Consider the following 17,119-nt stretch of genomic DNA (forward strand, 5'->3'; position numbering starts at 1 on the left):
AAAAAAAACCAAAAAAACCAAAAAAACCAAAATAAAAAAAATAAGAGAATTAACAAAGAGGAAACTAAAGTGCGGTTAAAACGATCCATAAACAGAATTAAAAATATATATAGAATAAAAAAAATAAAAAATGAATTGAAATCAAAATCAAAATTAAAATCCAGAGAAAGATACATGCCAAAACGTTATTGATGCCAGATAGAATATGCAACACAGTAGACTTATTAATGCTCGACCGCGTAGTATCAATGAATCGCCCAAGTCTCAATTTGGTACATCCAATACAATTGCCCCAAGACCCAGGTTTATGGCGTCGAACCATGCGAGTTTAACTATTGGTTCGAACAAAATAATCTCCAAACAGAACCCAAAAGAACACGGTAGGTCTGACTTGGTTATTGATAATGGTGAGAATGGTAAAGCATTTAAAGCAGTCCCAGAAAAAGATCAAATTCCTTCCGAGCCATTTGTTGAAACTTTACCAGTTACCGCTAGCTTATGGTTTCATGAACCACGTACGTCACAAGAAGAGATTGTCATTGATCAAAACATTTACCCAAAGGGGTTACGACCAGGTGATGTTATTGAAGTGCAAAGTGTTCAACATGAAGGCACTAATAAGAAGCTAGTGTTTAAGTTGAGTCGTACTAATATCAAGGAACATAATGAAGCTACAGACTCGCCATCATCAGAACGATCCAAACTGCATACTTTCCAACTCTCACTTCAATCGAACCCGTTTCAGAAAATTTTGGACGTGGCTCCAAGGACAGCTGTTTACGTTAAAAGAGTCAAAGATGCTAATGAGTTGGCAATCGACTCCATGGAGATTTTTATCAAGGATGTCAATATGTCGCGAGATGCAATGTGGCAATTTTCTTCATCTTTAGTCTCCAAGTGTTGTCACCTCGATCAAAGACTCCAGTTCCTTGGGTCAAGAATCGGAATAGTCAAGTGCATTTACAAGAATGGAAAAAGAATATTCTCGGGCTACGTCAATGAAGAAACAAAGATTATATTTAGAAGTGAAAGCGCAAAGCTTACTGTTTTACTTCAATTGTCCCAAGAAATGTGGAACTTTGAAGAAAATGGAGAAATCATGTTTCACAAACTCATCAATAATTTGTTTCCTAAAATATTTCGACGTTGGCGCGAAAAGGGAACTCACCATTCTATAACCATTGTTTTATTTACAAGCATTGATTTGACAAACATTCCGTGGTTACAATTGGACCCTGGACAAAGACCACCAAAAAGACGCGATTATTACAGGGTGGTGGTTGACCAGGTGAATATATTGTATTGGGATCGGATCATGGCTAGTCTAAGACTCGAGTTTGCCAACTTTAAAAGAGATATCTTGCTCAGTCCCGAGCATAAAGAGATGGATGCAAACAAAGAAATTGATTTAGCAAATAACGACAATTGCAACAGCAATAACAACTATGTCATGCAAGGACAGATTCTACCTGCAGTCAAAGGAAATATACTTGAAGCTCTTAATGTGGGACTTGTCTTGCTTAATGATCGATTTAGAAACACGGACTTGCGCCATTCGCTCAATCATTTTATCTTGGTAACTGCAGGAACAAGTTTATTTGATGTTGACTACCAATTGCTTTTGAACACTAGTCGTAAGATTTCAAGTATTGATACCAGTTTAGATATCATTTGTCTCAGCCAACCTCCTTTACACGTCACACCACTTTTTCGATTCAATAAAGAAGGAAAACTTTGCCATTGTGTCCCTAACTGGTGTGATGTCTCTTTCTTCAAGGGCAAACAAGATGACTCTACCCAGTGGATACCAAGGTGTAAGATTTATGAATTGCAGATGATGGGAGTAATGGAAAATGAAATAAGTGAGGCAAAGATTCCCAGATATCATTTCAATATGCAACTTCCACATCGTTCTCATCTTCATTATTCTTCAAAACATCTTCCAACTCCACTCCCTGGCTCCTCCTCCTCTTCTTCTTCATTTTCTCCTCGTCCTCATCTTGATCATGATCAACAGAATTCGCATAACATTTCAAAAATAATGGATAATTACGATGATAATATTTTCAAACCGATCAAACATACTACTGAAAATGAGAGTCAAGCAAATGGTAGTAATGGGCACGAGCAAACAGATGAAGGTGTTGATGAATCAAGGTTGAGAGTACCTGCGGTAAAGAATTCCAAGGCTACGTTGTCATTAATCTTCAACGACCGAACGTCACTTTTGCCTGTAAGTGGCTCAACAACAACATCCTCTGCAACCGGGATGGTTGCACAAACTGCAGCGGAGACGTCAGCTCTCACGTCACTATATAACATCAACAAGCACAGCGAGGATAAACCTACAACTCTGTCAAGGAGTTCTACTCTGAGCAAGAATGCCAGTATGAAAGATCGTGGTTATGACGTGAATGCTGCCACTGCAGGAGCGCCTGCGAACTCAAGGGTGACTACAAATGCAAGTGCAAATGCAAATGCAAATACAAATAAAGACTTGGCAACGAGTAATGGTACAGGTGCAGGTGCAGTATTTGAAGCTAAAAATCTTCTTGTTCACCGAAATTCTCCTAGAGCGATAAGAAACGATATATTATTTTCCCGAAAAGACAGCGAGCTACTGCAAATTAGACGTCTGCACACCTCCGATCTTGAGTTTCTGCAAAGAACAATGACACCAGTTCTCGTAGAAGAAGAACCTCAGTCTCCATTTTCGATGTATTGGACAGATATAGAAAATCCATCAAGAGCCGTGACAACGGATGTGATGAGAAGAACACCGCTAAATAGATGGAGCAATTTGTTCCCGGAGAATGTAAGGCGCAAAATTATCAAATGGCGCTCTTTCCAAGCGCCGGCAGCATTACCAATATTTACCACATCCTTTCCATCCCAGCAACAATTACAAGACGAGTACACTTTTCAAATCTATTCTGTATATTTGAGTCCTGATAACTATTTGGAACTTAAATCCACCTCCGACTTGATGAGGGAAATGATACAACTCCGTTTATTGTTGGGTTTTCAAATCTGTTATGGCGGAAGGGTAAGAAAAGCCGAAATGGAGAGGAAACCTTCTGGTAACGCTGAATGTATCTTTAAATACTTCCCTTCTTCTGGCGATTGTTTAGGAGCTAGAGTTTACATGTCCATTGACAACGAAATTCATCGTATATTTTGTGATTATAACGGCAATTTGTACGTCCAATTGTATCGTAAAAAAATTCAAGAAAAAGACAAACATGAACAGCGAAATGGAATCAGTGATAACAGCAGTAGCAGCGGTAACGTTAACAGTAACAGTGACGGCAATGACAACAATTACAACAATAAGATTACTTTGGGAATGCGACAGCAGCAACCTTACCATCCATTGATTAGAACAAGATATGCTGACGAGTTTACTCCTGCTCAAATTGATGCTCTTGAATCACTGCCACAAACATATAACTGGAACCAATTTGATCAGTACATGGCTGGATTTGAAGAAGCCATGCCAGAGTCGAAAAAGGAGTTCCACAAGATGAAATTTGTTGTATTGCCAACAGAGATCCCCAAAAATGCATATTTCTTGTCAAATGAAAAGTTGACTGCTGAGGAAATTAGAGTTGAGGGCTTGCGCAAATTGATCTCGCTGATTGAAAAAGGCAAATCCTCCAAAAGTACTAATGCTAAATCAGATCGTGGTTCAGAAATTATCTTCTATACTGGTAATTTGTATGAATTTCTAAACAATGAAGCTGAAAACTACGACATTACCGGTACTCAACCAACATTGATGATCCCTGAGAATATGCGTTTTACCAAAAGTATTGGTTTATCGGAGTTGGCGCTGGAGTTGCAAAATCAGCAAACTGGGTTGAACTTAGTTGATCGTAACTGGCATTTCAAAAAACACTTGCAATGTTTCATTGGTAGCGAGCTCGTGACATGGTTAGTGGATTGTTTTGAGGATATAGATGAAAGAGAAGATGCAGTTGTTTATGGTCAAAGTTTATTGAACAAAGGTCTATTCAAGCATGTTGAGCTGAGACACGGCTTTATTGATGGTTATTATTTTTACGAATTTGAACCTCAATATTTTGAGAAACGTGAAAAACTGAATCGTAGCTCTTGGCTTGCAAAAAAGGAAGATCCAACTACTACTGGTAGTAACACTAGTAATGTTAATACAAATACTAACAATACTGCTGTTGCAAGTACAAAAATTTCTGCATCACCTAAAATTCAAAGCCAAGATGGGCTTGGTTTGGGATTGACACTGATTCTGGGGTTGACAAAGATTACCTCGTCGCAAAACTTGGGATCCGAAAACACTTCTTTAGCTGATTCAACTGGTCGAAAAAGAAGAAAATTTATTTTGGGAAGGTCCATTAAATTCGATGTTGATCCTTTGAAGAGGTCTTTTAGGCCTGAGTTGATTACAGTACATTATGATCGGGTTCACAATCCCGAGCATTGTTACCATATAAGGCTACAATGGCTTAATACTACTAATAAATTTATTGAGGATAATATTGCTGCGTGGTCACGGTTGTGCGAAAGACATGGCTTAAAGTTGGTTGAAACGCCGTGGAAAGAATTGTGCTCAATTCCACAAATCAGCCCATTCCATTCATTTGTTGAGGTAAAACTTCTGCTTAATCCATGGGAGGATCCGGAATTTGTTGATGATAAGATCTTCTCAGCTGATCGATATTATTACCATTTGTATTTTCTCAAAAAGTTTGATTTCCTTTTGGATAATCGAACATCATCGTTTTTTCTGAAGGATAACATCGATATAGTATACAGTTGGGGAAAGCCAACTTTTCAGTATGCCCAATTCATCCACAAAACTGGTTTTTACATAATTGAGTTGAGGGATAATGGAGAGTTTTTTCTAGCGCCAAACAACATGCACTTGATTCGTGTTAGCTCCTCTAGCTCACCTAGTGGCGATCATGAATCGGCTGCAAGAGCCATTCATCTTGACTCGCAACGAATCATGATGAATTTTAGAGCCGCGTGCCAGGACACCGAAGGTTTGAGGGCATTGTTCCAGGACGCTAAACTCAGCTGGACTGAGCAAGGCAATATTACACAAGTAGATTAAAATGTGAGATCAAGATATTGTATATAAAGCTTAGTAAACTGCACTTAATAGCGCTCATTTTGTTTTTTTGCCTCACAGTATACTTATGGTAAACAAAGCAAATATTCAACATGAAAAAAAAAAAAACAAGGAGCTAAAAGAAAAAGCTAAATTCAGTAAAAGAAAAAAGAAAAAAGAACAAAAAAAAAAGAATATTTTCAGTTACATCTTAATAAAGAAAAAATAATAATGTAATTATCAGTTAGCAATTCTTTCAGCAATCTTTACAGTATCAGCCAAGACACCATGGGCTGTAACCTCTGCACCTGCACCTGCACCCTGGATAATCAATGGGTTAGGGTATCTGTCTGTTTTGATGGCAACAACATTGTCACTTCCTTTCAATGACGCAAATGGATGATCGAATGGGTACTTTCCAATCTCAACTGATACCTTGTTGTTCTTGAAGTCGACTTTTCCAATGAACCTCAACACTTTACCCTCGGCAAAGGCTTCGTCCTTAACTTTTTGAATTTCGGAGTCATATTCTGGTAATTTTTGTAAAAATTCGTCAGCACTAGCAACTGATTCTAATGGTTTAGGAATCAAACTCTCAACCGGAAAACTCGTTGGGCTCTCGACTTCAAAGCCAGAGATACGTGCCAAAATTGTAACTTTTCTAGCAACATCCAACCCGTTTAAATCGTCTCTAGGGTCTGGTTCGGTGTAGCCCAAGTTCTTTGCCTTGGTAACAATATCGGAAAAGTTGACTTTCTCGGCTTTCTCTGGAGTAGAGAACTCATTAAAGATATAAGATAAGGTTCCGGAAAAGATACCTTCAATAGTTTCAACTTTATCACCAGTCAAAACTAAATCCTTTAATGGACCAATGATGGGTAAACCCGCGCCCACAGTTGACTCATGGTACACAAGTCCAGCACCATCTTGCTCGGCATTTGTAAAAATATCATTCCAAATCTTCAATGAAGAGGAGAAAGCCTTTTTGTTAGGGGTAGCAATTGAGATTCCTTCCTTAATAAAAGTAGGATAGTAGTTTGCAATGGTTTCGTTTGAAGTATTATCAACAAGAATAGTTGGTTTATGAGCACCTTTTAAGTAAACTACTAAATCATCCAAGCCCAATACTGGTTCTGCTGAAGCAGTTTTATAGCTTGCTAAATCGACTGGTTTGTAGTCTTTATTGTAAAGTGCCTCCTTTGATGATCTGGCCAAGTAGACAACATTGTATGCGATTTTACTTTTCAAGTTGTTCAATTGGTTGATAAAAGCTGAACCAACAACACCTGAGCCAATAATGGCAACATTGACCGATTTAACCATAATATTTTTATTTATTCTTTATTTTTGCTTTATTTGGTTGTAGATAATATTATGTGTCAGTACAAAGACTGAAAAGACAAGTGGTATCAAACTGTGCAAGAGTCGTGAGTGAGAAGTTTTGTGAAAATTAATTGTGGGACGTGGTGAGTCAGGACAAAATTCAAAGCTGCCGGTTCCGCAAAGAAGACTGGGAAGGGGACACGCTACCGCGCTGGTTGCAAAAGAAGAAAAAAATTAACAAAAGCGAAAAGGCAAAAAAAAAAATTAACGAAACATAAGGAAAAGAAAGCACCTGTAAAGAAAGGAAAAGAAGCGAAAAGAAAAGAAAAAACGCTAAACAGGGTATGATTTAAGAAGTGTATAGATATTTGCTTATACATAATATGAATTTTTACCAAGACTTATTCTCTAGTAAAATACCATTAATGTTGTTAGCAAACAAAATGTCATGAGCAGATAGGGACTGCTCATATATACCCTTGCAGCAGCACTAATATCAACTCCATTTTTGACATATTTGTAGTTATCCAATGGTTGAGGGATGATCTCTAAATCAGCTAGTTGTCTAAAATCCCACTCAATTGCCCCGCCTTCGGTTTTCCAACACCAGAATATCCAGCCATTCGTATTTTGAGAATATTGATACAATTGCATTTCAACAAATCTTCGATGATCTTTCTTCTGCTCTTTTGTCCATTTTTTACCAGAGCGATTGATTATATTGCAATTTCCAACTCGATCATTATCATATGGATCTGTCCCTTCATACCGTGAGCCCAACCCTACACCATTGAGCCAAGGTGAGCAATCAGTCAATGCGGCCGACCATTCTCCTACAATGGCCCTATGCTTTTCTTTTGCAATGTCTTTAGAGTAGTTGACAATATTGTTGAGATGTTGAGTGACGTTATCAGCAACAACGTTTCCGAATACTTCATAATGATGGTGATCTATATAGATGTTGTTAAACTCAACCTTGTCGATACGGGTGCCGTTGGTGCTGTTGGTGTGGTTGGTGCTGTTGGTGCCGTTGGTGCTGTTGGTGTGGTTTTGGTACTTTACCGAACCCTTTGTTAAAAAATCATCCCAGTAACTTATACTTTGAAAAGCATCGTGGAAAAAGATGGAATTATTCACTGTTTGAATCTCTCTTGCATCTCTATAAGTATCGATGTAGAACTTTTTTAAATCTGTCATATCCAACTTTGGTCCGAAAGGCTCATTCAAGACCTCGATCCCAATCACTACATCACTGTAATTTTCACCGCCATACTTTGCATATACTTGCTGTAACACTTTGATTGTGTGATCAACGTATTCTGTCTTATTTTGCCATCCGGGATATCCAATGTTTCTCAATCCTGAATTATCGAACCCATTTTGACTATTGGGTGCACCATGCAAATCAATCAAGACTTTTAAATCGTTTTCAGCACTCCACTCAATTGCTTTATCGAGGTAATCTTGTGCGCCCATGACATATGGGTCATCGTCCATGGGCTCAAATGCCCAATAGCCAATGGGCAAGCGCACCATATTCAACCCGTGTTGTCTAATCTCTTGGAAATCGGTCTCGTTATAAAAAGTCAGCCAATGTTCTTCAAGTCTTTTGCTAGCTTCCTTCTTGCCCAATTTCTCACAAAAATGATACTCATCTACGGGTATCTCACTTGATGTTTCATTCTCATTAAGTGTTTTGTTGAACAATGACGGAGTGATGTATGGTTCTAAAACTAACCACCCACCTATGCTAATACCCTTGTATTGGAAATCGGTTGTGTTTGTGGCAGGTGTGCTTTCTGCAGCATCGGAGACCGTGAGAACGAATGCCAATGTAAGCCAAAGAAAGTAGTTATTTAGAACCATTATCCAAATTGCATATTAAAAATTTCAAACAAATAAATCAAATAAATCAAATAAATTAAATAAATTAAATAAAAGTAAAATAAGCCTCTACTGCTTTCTAGTGTTTAGAGCCTTAATAAAAATGTTCTCGAGCTTAAAAATGCAAGCAGAGATTTTGTGCTGCTCTACAAATGGCGGGAGCCGCGGCAAACGTCGCTTCATTTTCCAAAAAAATAAAAAAAGAAAAGAAAAACAATGTGACAGTATCGATAGAATCATAGTTTAGATGTTGAAGTAGACTTCATATATGATTATAGGCTTATATGTAGATGAAACAGTATATGATGGTGTGATTAGCCAAATAATACTTGCTACTTTGCCATTAGTATATATATTTGAATATTTATTTACTTTTTTTTTTTGGTACGATTTTCTAATAAAAGTGATAATCAATCGCATGCATTAACCGTATTATTATATACTGTATCAATCAAGTTAAAGAAAAACAAAAACATTATTAAGTTCAATATCGAAAACACATTCTAATCGGCATTTTCTTATTATCTGATCAAAGAAATCGTATCTACATATTTTCCACACATTCTTCTTATATAACCACATTTACCATTGTGTCTTCTTTTTCGTCTTCGTCTTCTTTTTCGTCTTCTTTTTCGTCTTCGTCTTCTTCGTCTTCGTCTTCATCTAATCATCTGCTTTGTTCTCTTCCAGTTCCTTAATCTAAATCCTCTTCAGTTGGTTTCACGTCTGCAGGGTTTGGTCCGCCTTTGCTCAATATACTCGAAACCGAAGCTGGTGGGTAAACGGCTATCATCATCACGACCAATTCGTAAACATCTTCGGGCACTGTCTTCTGGTATACACCAAGAATATCGGTTGGGTTAGGGTAGACGGCCAAAGCCTTGTAAAAGCAAATGGCAGCAGCTATGGAGTCATCTTTAGCTTTTTGTTCACCAGTTGCAACTTGTTCCATGAAAAATGCTTCCCTCTCGGTCAAATCAGTTGGAATAGGGTTTTCTTTCAAATCAGCTAATAATGCTGTCTTAACGGCATCCAATTTAGATTGCTTTGTCTCTTTCTCGTGTTGTTCTTGGATCTTCTTTTGTTTAACTGCTTTCTTCTTTAATGATTTTCTAAACTGTTTAGAATTCCTACGCTGGTAATCAAAATAGATTGCATAGCCTGCAATTGCAGTGGCAGCTACTCCGGTAATGGCTAATGCTTTGTTCATGATGCTATTGGATGTAGGTAGAATATATGTTTTATATAATATGGTTAAAGATTGAATTAAATTAAAGGAAAGAAAAGGAAAGAAAAGTATACTAGAAACTTGGATTCGCCTTATTCAGATCGGGAATTTTTTCTTTTTTTTCAATCCTTTGACGCTTTTTTTTTTTCGCTTTTCCTTTTTTTGCTTTTCCTTTTTTTGCAGACGAAATTTTGGAGCAGTTGGATTTTATTTATTTTTATTTTTTTTTTTTTTGTCTGATGATGATGATGATGATGATGATGTAAGAGACAGTTGTAAGCTACAAGAAAGAGGTTGTATGTGTGTGCAAGTGTGCCAAATTGTAGACTGCCTAGTTGAGTAATATATGGTTGACTTTGTCAGATAGGTGCTAATCGCACTGTTATAAATAATTTCCATATGATTGGGCTAGACACTACACATATTTTTTTTTTCTATGCAAAATGTTATAGTAAGAGAAAGAAAGAGGGAAAGACAAACAAGGAAAATAGACAAACCAATGTAGTTCGAAAAAATAGACAAGAAATCCAGGATCCAAAAAGAAGAGCTCCCCTCATATATTTACTCCTAATCCACATCCACGTTCACATTCACATTCACATCCGAAAACCTTCTTACCACCCACCATCCTCCCTTCTTTAAAGATGCCAGAACAGATAGAAGTTGTAGAAGTTGCGCCACTCCCCGAAGCAGCCAACAAATACCCAAACCCACTAGGCAATTTCTCACGCGGTCTTGGTTACCCAGACTGGCATCCTATAGATACAAGAAAGGAAGTGACACAGATATTCCGTTTTGGATTTTACTCCACTGTGGGTGCATATGCGTTCTTGTACATTTGGAAAAGAGCCACTTTTAAGATTGAGATTCCGCTTTCGGCGGTTGCATTCTTCACCATTGCCAAAGGTGTACAAAGCTCTGTAGCCAATTTGAGAGAAAAGAATGATTGTTGGGACACTTTTTGGGGTCTTACTGCAGCGAATACCATTGTGTTGACCACCGCTTTCAGATCAATGCCACCAAAACACAAGATCTTAACCGCTGCATTTGGTACGTCGTTGGGTACTATTGCAGACAGAGCATATTGGGCGCAATCAACCAGTAGTGCCAAGGCCAATGCCAAATACGAATTGGACCAAACAGACAAGGACTTGCCAAAGCAAGAGTTTTGGGATATTTGGCAAAGAAGACCAATCACTCAAACAGTACAGGATTTGGGTGTTGGACGTGGTATCTTTAAACCATAGACTAGGAATACCACACACTATCTAGTTCACATATGTACATTACCATCAATATAAAAGACTATAAAATCATTCGAAATAGTGTTTTGAGAATGCTGCTTCCATTCCTTCATTCTGTTTCTTTCTCTTATATATATATAAACATATACACACTCACACACACAAATATATATAAACATATTTACAGTTCTAAATCTCGATTTCTTTTCCTCCCATGACAAAGTATACTTTCTTTCCACTATATTGTCTACAAATCTCTAACCTTCTTTACTTTCACCTTACAATTGCTTGTAAGGATGGCCGAACTTGGGCAGTGACTTTAATTTCCACAATTTTTTCTTCGTCTTTGTCACCGCGTGTTCAACAAATACCTCTTCGCAATATCGCTCCTTCCACTTTCTAATAAAACCCGGGTCCCATAATTCACTAGCAATCCCCAAGTCTTTACAACATCTCATTAAAGCATTGCTCTTGCATCCTTCCAAAGCCGTGGTGACCTTCTCACCCCCACCAAAGAAATCTTGCTCACCACGAGCAATACTAACCAATCGACCATTACATATCAAGCCATACTCTCTCGAGACTTGTTTTGGTGTGATAAGCGTCGAAGTACGTGGCACAAGCCCCCATCCACCGGGTCCAAATGCGCGATTAAGAATTCGACGATACTTAATCTCCGGCAAATAAAGAATCCCATCAGGTTTAATCTCGATATCGTCTTTTGAAATAGGTGCAAGTAAAATATCAATAACTTCACGCGAAAAAGATTGAGACCCAATACCATGAAACGAATCGGCCCAATCAATACTCAGATTATTGGAACTACTACTAGAACTAGTGAGGGAACTTGCCAGTGGACCATCATTGAGGTTTAGTTCTTCTATAGGTACCGCTTCAGGTTTTGACATTCTGGAAGATGTCAGTGTAGATGCAGATGTAGTACTAGCAGTCGACCTTTTAACGGGTATGGTCTTACTGGTTGTGGACGAAGGCTTTAACCCCCGTTTCTTGGGAGCAGAATCCGAGCTTGTATCCACAACCGATTCGGATTTTGCATTCTCCGTATCCGCAGCAGCAACAGTATCACCATCAATATTGGTAGTTGTGGCATCTGCCCCACTTTCGTCCTTTGACACCTGTTGGATAATTGGTTTTTTAACTACCCTTGATGAACCACTTGGAGTTGGACTCTTCGAGGTAGTTGTGGCTGTAGTTCTAGTGGAAGTAGAGTTTGACGCGGCTTTCCGCGTCCCCAGCTTCGTATACGTCACTGCGTATGACCTTCTCATAACACTGGAAGCAACACATTGTATCGAGGACTTTACTAAGCTTTTTCGAAGTGGTTGCAACATCGTTTATCGAGATAATTCAGGGTACTCTATAAATTGTTGTTTCTATTCGTGATTGTGCCTCTCAAAAGACTCTCTGGCAAAACCTATGGCTGCGCAATTATACCATCTGGCAGCTACTATGCGATTATTATTTTTTTTGCGGGAGTTGAAAAGGGAAAAAAAATTACAACTAAAAAAAAGGGAAAAGGGAAAAGCGAGAAGAGAAACAAGAAACGAGAAACGAGAGAAAGCGAAAAATAGAGTCTATAGTGAATACCATAACACGGTATAACTTTACGATAGCAATTTATATTACAGTATAACAATTCCCTCTACTCATTAGATAAAACCGCCTTGATGAAAAAATAGTAAAAAAATGGAAAAACTATAAAATAGTGATAAAAGTGTTTATATCTTTTTTCATTATGCAGGTACAGGTTGAGGAACATTTGCGTAGTTACCTTGCTCTACGTATCCCTTTGCATACGAGATAACATTACCGCTAGCATCTACGCCAGTTTGTTCTTCATGGCTAACTTCAATCTCTTGTAAATGAGATTGTTCTTGTTGTGGTGGTGCTTGTAGTGCCTGTGCTGCCTGTGCTGCCTGTTCTGGTTCTTGTTCTAGTAGTTGTTGTTGTTGCTGCTGCTGCTGCTGCTGCTGCTTGAGATACTCTTTCGCATTGACCAAGCGTGCTATTCCATCAGACTCTGTAATCGTCTCCTCGTCTTCCTCCACTGGCATCGGCCTGCTCATATGTTTGTGTCTATCAAAGTACTCAAAATCGTACAAACTTTTCCTCAATGGTGAGCCCATTTTGAACCTCGATGTCAACTCATGGTACGCCACTTTTTCCAGCAAGTCAAACATCAGTTGCTGCAAAGAGTGATCAAGCATAAACTTCTTTTCCACTTCGTGCAATGACGTAATCTTATGCGTAAGATAATATTCAATCAACACATCCTCGTTCAACTCCAAAAGTCGCAATTTCCCTTCATCATCAAGATTTTTGATTAATGATATCAATTTTTCACGTTCCCCTTCCTTGGTCTTGGACTCATACTGTTCTGGCTTAAAGATTGATTTCACTTTGTTTGCTTGCAACCAAAGGCGCAAGCAGGGAACATAATAGTAACCATCAAAATACAAGGACTTTGTACCACCAGAATATTCATTATTTAGCATAGACATAACATCGTTTGGTACATAAACTGGTACACCACCAATCATTGAATAGTGCAATGGGCTAATTTTCTCAAAATTTAGCCAATGCTTCCTTCTATCCATGTAGAGCTCGACTGATTCACCTTTGCGCTGCTTCGAGCGAATATAGCCCGAGTATTCCGGTGGGGGTTTCTCATTGTTTATACCAATACCGGTAATGTCGATATATGTACCTGTATCAACGTCAATAAATCGCGCATCAATGTGGTTGTCCTTGGCCGCCAAGTCTCTATGATGAAGAAATGTGGCACAATCAATGAGGTATTTGCCGAACCCTTCATTAATATCTTCAATCACCAATGTCATGTTATAGTTTGCAGACAATCTATTCAACTCGGAGCTCGGCATCTGAATGTCGATATCGATATCAAATGGGAACATGAGGCCATCCCAGTACCATGAAAGTAAAGGGCCATGAGCAATCCAGGAAATAATACCCTTCTCTTCTGCAAATCGAAACCAATTACGCAATAACCTGTCCAAGATGATTTGTTCTCGAACTTCCAATTGTTCGGTGGTCCATGTTTCATCTTTAATGTAGCGTAAAGCCCCATTGAAAAACCGCCATTCATAGTGCCAACCAGCATCTTTGTTGGTCTTGTCTTTTTTCAATGTTGCCAACTTATAATATGTAGGCTCTTTTGCAACCGGATACTTGTTTGCAGTTTTCAACCCATTATAATGGTTAATCTCGTGTCTGTTTAGTCTATTTTCCTCGATTACTTTAGGGTCGTATCTCAACTCATTGGTCATGGATTCCTCGATTTTATTAAGTCTAATTTCGTAATCACTAATCTGTTCGTCGATGGCATCCTGTCTGTAATGAAATGCATCCTTGTCCAAATGTAATTCACGAGAGACATTAAATTCCGTCTGTCTAGTGGTTTGTCTCATTTTGTGAATATCATCATCGATATTCAATGGTCTAGCTGGCACGGTATTCAAAAGTGCATTAAACTCCATTTGTGGGTTGAGCACAATGTTGTCCAAATTTTCCTTTGTTGGGTCAATGTTTCTTCTTGCTAAATACTTTGCAAATAAATCTGTGCGTACTATACGTTCTCTTGTTCCGGTTAATTGTGTTTCGTATGTGCCGTCTTTTGTAAGGAAAATCATTGAGATTGGGTTTTCTTGCGTTGTCAAAAGATAGCCTTTACCTTGCAACATAACTTCCTTGTGGTGTGCTTTATTCATTGGTGAGTCCATAACAATGAATCCTGGCATATCGTCTCTTGCTAACCCAATTTCTTCCACTTTTTCGTCATCCAAGTCCACCAAGTTCTTACACCAACGTGGGTACTTTGTCTTCTTATTGGCTTTCTGTTGTAATGATTTACAATCCCTTCTCTCGTCGATTGGTTTTAAAATCTCTTCATTGAGCATTGTCAAATCTACCCAATCCGACCAAGCAAATGGCATTCTAATCAAGTGATCGTTTTGTTTTTCATTCTGTGGGTTATATGTTTGTAGCTGATGTTTTAGTTCATCTAGGTAAAGAGCCAATGTAAATCTTGGCTCGTAAAAAAGTTCAGATTTGTTCTGCCATGTATTGGTATGGTGTTCAGTGGGTGGTAGATAATCCCTGGGGTTTATCTCGACTGATGGCTGCTCCACTGAGACATCGGCTAGCCAGTAATGGTGGTCCTGGTTTTCTCGAACTTTATCCAACAAGTATGCAATTTTTTGTTTGGTGTCGAGCAAGTGGTATTCCTTCAGTCGATCAAACTCAATCTGGTCGTCTGTGGTGTAGTCTATCGATGTAGCATGTTTGATTGCCAATAGTCGTATCCTATCTTCTTCTTGTCTGTACACTTTGATAAAGTAGAATATATTGATGAATAGTACAAATATGAATATGTTTTTGAGTATTTTGATTTCAATCATTCTTATGAGAATTGTTAGATGGAAAAGATAACTAGATGCTGATTAGATTTTGATGAATGCTAAAAAAAAGGAAAAAAGATGAAAGAAGAAACAAAGATGAAAATGAAAAAAAAAGTGAAAAAAAAATGTTTATATGATGCAAATATATGGAATGTAATTGTTTCTGTTGTGGGGTGTTGGTGGTATTGGTATACAGATGATTGAAAGAAGGCTGTGCGAATATTCAACACAAATGTTGTGGTGTTGTAAGACCCTTTGACTAATTAGTTAGTAGAATATATATACAAATTTAGTCTAAAGTTGAGTTGCTTCTTTTCTTAATGGCAAGCCAAAATCCTCTTTTTCCTATCCTGTAATCGTTGAAAGAACAGAGTATTCCAGTTATATTGTTTAAAAGAAAAGAGTGTATACTTTGGCTGGATTTCAAAAATTGATGATGGTCTTGTGATTAGAATGAATTTGGTTGTAAAAATACTAAAAAAAAAAAATTAAAAAAGAAAAAAAAAACTTTTTGAACTGTAGCCAAAAAATAAAAAAATAAAAATAAAATAAAAGAAAAGCAACACAAGAACCAAAAAAACATCATCAAGTATTATTCAGCACCAGCAGCTAGAGGTAGTGTGACTGTAAAATTAATATTCATTCACTTGTTGTGTTGTGTTGTGTTGTGTTGTGTTTTGTATTGTCTTTACTCTTCAATCTGCCTGTGTTGAACCTCCCCCCCCCCCACACACAAGCCCAAATCCATATATAACATTTTACTTTTGAAAGCAAAATTCCTTTTTCAATCCCAAGTTTTTGTCTTCTTTTTGGCGTTTTGGCATTTATTCTAGCGAAAGCCTACAACATATTAATCTCCCATTAACTTCTTATAAAGGACCTCGTATTGTTTCTCTCTCTCTCTCTCTCTCTCTCTCTCTCTCTCTCTCTCTCTCTCTCTCTTCTTGCCTCGTAATGAAATTTACAGCAAGCAATTCATCTGTCACCATTTCAAAAGAAGAGAGTACTCTGATTGTACAGCTTTGTAGGATTCAGAGTGGAAATGAAAATAAAAATGAAAATAAAAATAAAAATAAATATAAAAAATTTCTCCTTTACAAAATTAAGAACCAATGAAGCGAAATAGGAACCTTTAGTGGTAGTATATATATATATTGTACACATTTGTCCATGTTCTTCTATATATTTCTTTCTGTTGCTTGTTATTGTGTGTGGTCTTGTTGTAAGTTGTATTTTTACTTTTATTTTATTTCATAATTTTGATATTGTTGGCTATCTAATTGGTTTACAATAAGGACTGAAAAATCTCTTTTTTTTGTTCTGGTTGTGTGAATTGGTCTCATTCTAATACTTTTTCTTCTTATCAATCTTCTCCACCACTTCAACACCCTCCTTCATATTAATTTTTTTGTAATGGTTCCTGGATAAAATGGAGGTGCTCTAGTTGTAATACAAAACATTATCAAACAACCTCAGCATTGTCTACATCTACATTTACATCTACATCTTTGTGCTTATCTCTTCTCTCGCTGTGTTGACAATATGCAAAAAATTAAAAAAAAAACTAAAAAAAAATAAATGCAAAAAATGCAAAAAAAATAAAAAAAAAGAAATTTTTGAGATTGCTTTGTTCCGTTTTGTTTTGTACTACCTTTTTTTTATTTCTTTTTTTTTTTTTAATTTTTTTAATTTCTACTATTTAGATTAAACACAAAAGCTGTCTGAAAGAGAGAAGGGAGGGTGGAGGCAGGTTCATTCACGTGATTATACATTCAATTTAGCCTTAATTACAATTCAATAGTACATATTCTTCTTTTACCAGTATCTCTCAAAAGTATGGTAAATTACAACTTACTACTACAACACCAAATAGCAATATCAACATTTGCATAAAATTAGTTATATATTA

General features: G+C 37.4%; 7 protein-coding genes across 7 annotated transcripts; 2 read left to right on the plus strand and 5 right to left on the minus strand. All coding sequences in view use genetic code 12, as the record gives it.

The window, feature by feature from the left end:
• Positions 1 to 205: 205 nt before the first annotated feature.
• On the plus strand, positions 206 to 5,095 carry IML1 (vacuolar membrane-associated protein iml1; the record flags this gene model as incomplete). The annotated part of the gene is made up of 1 exon (XM_001526721.2): positions 206 to 5,095. The coding sequence occupies one exon, from the start codon at positions 206 to 208 to the stop codon at positions 5,093 to 5,095; it is 4,890 nt and encodes a 1,629-aa protein (XP_001526771.2).
• Positions 5,096 to 5,332: 237 nt separating this feature from the next.
• HOM6 (Homoserine dehydrogenase) lies at positions 5,333 to 6,415 on the minus strand (the record flags this gene model as incomplete). Its single annotated transcript, XM_001526722.2, has 1 exon — positions 5,333 to 6,415. The coding sequence occupies one exon, from the start codon at positions 6,413 to 6,415 to the stop codon at positions 5,333 to 5,335; it is 1,083 nt and encodes a 360-aa protein (XP_001526772.1).
• Positions 6,416 to 6,823: 408 nt separating this feature from the next.
• Positions 6,824 to 8,281, minus strand: EXG2 (glucan exo-1,3-beta-glucosidase; the record flags this gene model as incomplete). Its single annotated transcript, XM_001526723.2, has 1 exon — positions 6,824 to 8,281. One exon carries the CDS (start codon positions 8,279 to 8,281, stop codon positions 6,824 to 6,826), a length of 1,458 nt encoding a protein of 485 aa, XP_001526773.2.
• A 712-nt stretch (positions 8,282 to 8,993) lies between these two features.
• TOM20 (mitochondrial import receptor subunit tom20) lies at positions 8,994 to 9,509 on the minus strand (the record flags this gene model as incomplete). The annotated part of the gene is made up of 1 exon (XM_001526724.2): positions 8,994 to 9,509. One exon carries the CDS (start codon positions 9,507 to 9,509, stop codon positions 8,994 to 8,996), a length of 516 nt encoding a protein of 171 aa, XP_001526774.1.
• Positions 9,510 to 10,171: 662 nt separating this feature from the next.
• On the plus strand, positions 10,172 to 10,774 carry PVL30_001576 (uncharacterized protein; the record flags this gene model as incomplete). Its single annotated transcript, XM_001526725.2, has 1 exon — positions 10,172 to 10,774. One exon carries the CDS (start codon positions 10,172 to 10,174, stop codon positions 10,772 to 10,774), a length of 603 nt encoding a protein of 200 aa, XP_001526775.2.
• A 275-nt stretch (positions 10,775 to 11,049) lies between these two features.
• PVL30_001577 (uncharacterized protein) lies at positions 11,050 to 12,123 on the minus strand (the record flags this gene model as incomplete). The annotated part of the gene is made up of 1 exon (XM_001526726.1): positions 11,050 to 12,123. The coding sequence occupies one exon, from the start codon at positions 12,121 to 12,123 to the stop codon at positions 11,050 to 11,052; it is 1,074 nt and encodes a 357-aa protein (XP_001526776.2).
• Positions 12,124 to 12,525: 402 nt separating this feature from the next.
• On the minus strand, positions 12,526 to 15,210 carry PVL30_001578 (uncharacterized protein; the record flags this gene model as incomplete). The annotated part of the gene is made up of 1 exon (XM_001526727.2): positions 12,526 to 15,210. One exon carries the CDS (start codon positions 15,208 to 15,210, stop codon positions 12,526 to 12,528), a length of 2,685 nt encoding a protein of 894 aa, XP_001526777.2.
• Positions 15,211 to 17,119: the final 1,909 nt, after the last annotated feature.

This window comes from Lodderomyces elongisporus, chromosome 2, assembly GCF_030384665.1.
Source record: "Lodderomyces elongisporus chromosome 2, complete sequence".
Classification (NCBI taxonomy): domain Eukaryota; kingdom Fungi; phylum Ascomycota; class Pichiomycetes; order Serinales; family Debaryomycetaceae; genus Lodderomyces; species Lodderomyces elongisporus.